The sequence below is a fragment of the Drosophila ananassae genome (genome assembly GCF_017639315.1).
Source record: "Drosophila ananassae strain 14024-0371.13 chromosome 4 unlocalized genomic scaffold, ASM1763931v2 tig00000054, whole genome shotgun sequence".
NCBI lineage: Eukaryota > Metazoa > Arthropoda > Insecta > Diptera > Drosophilidae > Drosophila > Drosophila ananassae.
Genome location: NW_025319037.1, coordinates 8,761,670 through 8,766,711, shown reverse-complemented (window position 1 = coordinate 8,766,711; position 5,042 = coordinate 8,761,670). Strand labels below are relative to the sequence as shown.

The 5,042-nt window shown below is 49.5% G+C and overlaps 1 protein-coding gene across 1 annotated transcript; it reads left to right on the top strand.

Annotated features, from left to right (window-relative positions):
* The first annotated feature begins 261 nt into the window (after positions 1-261).
* On the top strand, positions 262-2,466 carry LOC123257753. Its single transcript, XM_044717692.1, has 3 exons — positions 262-348; positions 524-1,918; positions 2,017-2,466. The coding sequence occupies exons 1-3, from the start codon at positions 262-264 to the stop codon at positions 2,464-2,466; spliced, it is 1,932 nt and encodes a 643-aa protein (XP_044573627.1).
* Positions 2,467-5,042: the final 2,576 nt, after the last annotated feature.

The following is a 5,042-nucleotide window of genomic DNA, read 5'->3' as shown; positions in this document are numbered from 1 at the left end:
AAGGAACGTGTACGCAGTGAGCAACCTAAGTCTACCGATGCAGAGCTTACGTCGGGAAGATGTCAAGACGGTAAGGGCGAGCGCACGCCTACCAGTGAAGCCCTACAGCAACGCAGCGCCAAGGATCCTTATTGGACTGGATCACGCGCACCTAGGAATACCTCTGCAGACCAGAAGCTTCGGTACTGAGGACCATACGCAGCAGCTACCAAATTAGGATGGGTAGTATATGGACCAGTGAGGCGTCAAGCGACCCCACTGATGGAGAGATCGTGCCTTCTAGCCGTTACTCAGGATGACGCTCTGGAGAAGATAGTCAGCGATTATTTCGAAGTAGAGAACTTTGGAGTTAGGCCAGCGCCACCGGTCACAGCCAGCGACGATGAACGGGCACTGGGCATCTTGGAGAGGACGACTAAACGGATAGGCTAACGATACCAGACCGGGCTGCTATGGAAGGATGACGAGATGAGACTGCCAGACAGTTACAACATGGCACTACAACGGCTCGAACTTCGCGCAGGCCTACAATGGAATTGTGGATGACAACGTCAAGAAGGGATACGCACGACGACTAGAGCAGCAGGAGTCCACCTACGGCAGCAGTGGCAAGTTGTGGTACCTGCCGCACTTCGGGGTCGAGAACCCAAACAAACCTGGGAAGATCCGCCTAGTCTTCGATGCAGCAGCCAAAGTGAACGGCTTATCTCTAAACTCAGCACTACTGAAAGGCCCCCAGAACTACAAGTCACTCCCGGCCGTCCTCTTCCACTTTAGGGAAGGAGCCGAGGGAGTCTGTGCGGACATCAAGGAGATGTTCCACCAGGTATTGATACAGCCACAAGATAGATGCGCACAGAGATTCTTGAGGAGACATGGAGACGACCAAAGGAACCCGGAGATCTACGAGATGACAGTGATGACGTTCGGAGCAGCTTGTTCGCCATGCTCAGCGCAGCACGTGAAGACCGTAAATGCTACAAGGTACGTGCACACTGATCCCCGGGCGGTCCTAGTCATTAACAAGTACCACTACGTGAACGACTACGTAGACAGCTTCGCAGACGAGGATGAAGCTATTGCCGTCTCAAAACGAGTAAGAGAGATACATGCAAGTGCCGTGTTTGATCTGTGTCGTTTTTTTTCCAGCTCGGCGAAATTGGTCAGAGCCTTAAATCCGCTAGGCACCAACGAGAACGTCGAGTGGACCGAATCCGAGCAGAAAGTATTGGGCATGTATTGGCATCCGGCCACAGATGACTTTATATTCAGCGTCAAGTGCCATCGGGTCCCCAGCAGCGTAATGACCGGGCAACGCGTCCCTACCAAGAGGGAGTTCCTCAGCTTAGTGATGTCCACATTTGATCCGATTGAGTTCCTGAGCTGTTACATGGTAACCGCCAAGCTACTTATGCGAGAGATTTGGCGGAAAGGAGTCACATGGGAAGAGCCGTTGCCAGGAGAGCTAGCCACGGCTTTCGAGAACTGGTGGCAAGAGATGAGCTACGTAAGAGAGTTCCGATGTCCACGTTACTACTTTGGTACTGGGCGGGTACGAGCACTTCAGCTGCACGTTTTCGTGGACTCCAGCCAGTCGGCGTTCGCTGTGACGGAGTATTGGCGGGCCACCTACGCAAACGACGACATGCAGGCGTATTTCGTATGTTCCAAGACGAAATGTGCTCCGATGAGGACAACGTCAGTCCCGAGATTGGAACTACAGGCGGCCGTGTTGGGAATACGACTGACGAATGCTGCGAAACGGAAACACAGCGTGGAAATAAGCAAATACGTTCTTTGGAAGGATTCCAAATCAGTGCTACACTGGATAAGCAGCACTCACCGCCGGTATAAGCAATTTGTTGGAAACCGTGTAGCAGAAATCCTGGAGTCGACGGAAGTATCCCAATGGAGATGGGTACCAACTGCCGAAAACGTGGCCGACGACGCAACCAGGCCGCAAGGCCATGCGTGTTTGCGTTAATGACTGCAAACGGATCCGTTATATCTTTCCAGAGATTCTCGAACTACAACCGGCTGGTAAGGACCACGGCTCCTAACCAATGCGTCAACGTGGAGCGCATATTGATCCGGCAAGCGCAAAGTGAAGCGTTCTCTGGAGAGGAGAGGGACAGGACAGAAAAGATTTCGAAAGAAGGCAGCCAACTGCGAGAGCTCTCCCCGTATTTCGACGACTACGGAGTCATGCGTGTAAGGGGAAGGATCGACGCCGCTGCATGTGTGCCATATAGCGCCCGGCGCCGTATCATACTATCCCATCGACACACGCTGGCGGCGATGGAAGTACACCACTACCATGAGAAGATGGAGCATCAGAACCAGGATGCGACCATAGGCAAGATACGGAAGAAGTTCTGGATAACGAGCTTACGAAGGCTGCTACGAAAGGTGGTGACTGACTGCCGCATTTGCAAGCTGCGGAGGGTCCAACCGATGTGCCAATAATGGGTCCCTTGCCAGAGGACCGACTGGAAGCCAACGGATGGCCATTTAAGTACACGGGCCTGGATTATTTAGGATCGTTGCGCGTGACAGTTGGACGTCGCGTCGAGAAAAGGTGGGTCGCACTGTTCACCTGTTTAACCACGAGAGCCATCCACTTGGAGATGGCCCATGATTTATCTACAGATTCCTGCATCATCGTCATGAGGAACTTCATGAGCCGGCGAGGACCGGTGGTGAAACTTCGGTGGAGCCCATCGAGAAGCCCGAAGATTCAACGAGGTTTTCGAGCCAGAAAGGATCCAGGGCGAGCTGTCGTCCAAAGGAATCGAATGGATCTTCAACTATCCGGCTAACCCAGCTAAGGGGGGCGCCTGGGAAAGGATGGTCCAATGCGTCAAGAAGGTGCTGGCCCATACGATGAGGGAGCTGGCTCCCATGGAACACGTTCTGGAAAACCTGTTGATCGAGGCGGAGAACATAGTTAATTCCCGCCCACTAACGCATCTGCCAGTCACAGTGGACCAGGAGGCTCCACTGACTCCCAACGACTTGCTAAAGGGAGTACCCAATCTGCCGGACCTACCCGGTGACAATTGACAGCCGTTGGAGAGGTGCGCCACGAAAAAGCAGTGGCGTCTGGCCAGGATGATGAGAGACCGCTTCTGGAAGCGATGGGTGCATAAGTATCTGCCTACCCTTGTGCGCAGGGAGAAATAGTGCGAGCATGTCGAGCCCCTGCGCCAAAGAGACCTAGTGTTCATCTGTGATCCGGCCATACCACGTCGGGAATGGAAACGAGGCATCGTGGAGGAGGTGGAACGGATAAGTTAATCAGATAGAGTATCGATTGTCAGTCAGTTTGAATTACGCGCCACTAGGGTGCACTTTTGTTAAGTGTGATTCGTACTATGTTTGTAACTGGCCACACTGTTTACGGTCAGAAGTTAAGTTAAGTTTGGCGCCACGGTCACTCCGATCGGCGATCCCATAAGAGAAGGCAGAAAATACTGCGGTATGTAGAAGAAAATAGGTTGAGGTTAAATCTAAGTTTGTATTTTCAACAGAATAAAATGCTCATACAGTTGCTCAGTACGAGTCCAGAGTGTTAGAGGCAATCCCTGGGACCTAGATCGGCGTCAGGGGATTTTTTGATTTGAATTCACTGTCTTTGTATCGATTAATACCACTGTATTTATATTATTAATTTCGTTACTATAATCGAATTTATTTGTGCTATTTTTATTCATTAGGGAGGTGCCGGTCATCGCACAGGTATTTTTTTGTCTGTTGCCTTCTGTAAGTGTGTATGTAGAAGGGGCTCCCCAAAGTTCTCGGGCAGTAGTTTGGACAGGCTTTTTCCTTTTTCGGTAGCAGCTTGAGAGATAGAGGTTTTAGTATTTGATTTATTATTCTTATATCTAAGCGAGCTGGGGTTAAATAATAGCCAATTTAAGTGCGCTAATCTTTTATTTATCTTCCCAGTCCGACTTTTCGGTGCTTGAATCGTTTCGTTGCATTCCGGCAGGCATCTTTTGTTGCTTGTTCTCACCCACCCCGAGTTGAGAGAGGAAATTTGTTCTCTCGACAAAGATTTTGCTCTAAAAAACTGGATACTCTTCAATTGAAAACTTTCATCTCGCTTATGACTTTGTGCGTGGGACTTTTTTTTTTTTTTTTTTTGTTTTTTAATTAAACTTTGCTTTTATTTATTGGATCTTCTCTTAATTTTGAGACTAACAATAAGTTTTCAAATCTTAACATTAACATTTAACTAACAGTAGACTAAGACTGCATTCTGGTTGCGCGTTCCTCAAGACGGTCGCTGGGTGGGTAGGTCATTGCGACGAAGTCGTGATTGGTTGCTCAACCTTGTTAGACCTCTCGCCCGGTGGTTAGGGTGCGACAATAGCTTGCTAAAGTACTTTTCCTTCTGTTCTGCGATCACATCTTTGACTGGAAGAATGTTTAAGTCGCGATGTATGTTTTCGTTGCGAACGTACCACGGTGCCCCGGTGATTGTTCTCAAGATCTTCGACTGAGCTCGCTGGACTATGTCAATATTGCTATTGCTGGCATTCCCCCATAACTGGGAGCCGTACATCCATATAGGTTTAAGTACCGAGTTATACAGCAGGACTTTATATTCAAGGCAAAGGGGAGACCGAGCGTTGATAAGCCAATGAAGGCTGCTGGCTTTTAGCTTTAGGTGGGTTCTTTTAGCTTCTATGTGCCGACGCCATGTGAGTCTTCTATCGAGGTGTACTCCTAGATATGTTACCTCGTTTGCTTGCGGGAGTAGGGTGTTGTTTAGCGTAAGGGGCGGGCAGTTTTGCCTATTCAAGGTGAACGTAACGTGCTTGCATTTTTGTTCGTTTACTTTAATTCGCCAGTCTGATAGCCATTTTTCAACATCCACCAGATGAAGAGCTAGCTGCGCAGTTGCTTGCATCGGGCATTTTGAGCGGCTAAGAATAGCTGTATCATCAGCAAACGTAGATGTTGTTAGTCGTGTGCTTGTCGGGATGTCTGCTGTGTAGAGAACATATAATGTTGGTCCGAGTACACTTCCTTGAGGA

Excerpts from the sequence above, each read along its gene's own strand:
- LOC123257753 (XM_044717692.1), top strand. The coding sequence starts at position 262 with ATGGAGAGATCGTGCCTTCTAGCCGTTACTCAGGATGACGCTCTGGAG. Across the intron at positions 349-523 it reads TCGAAGTAGAGAACTTTGGA|GCCTACAATGGAATTGTGGA; the intron begins GTTAGGCCAGCG and ends AACTTCGCGCAG. Across the intron at positions 1,919-2,016 it reads AAGTATCCCAATGGAGATGG|AGATTCTCGAACTACAACCG; the intron begins GTACCAACTGCC and ends ATATCTTTCCAG.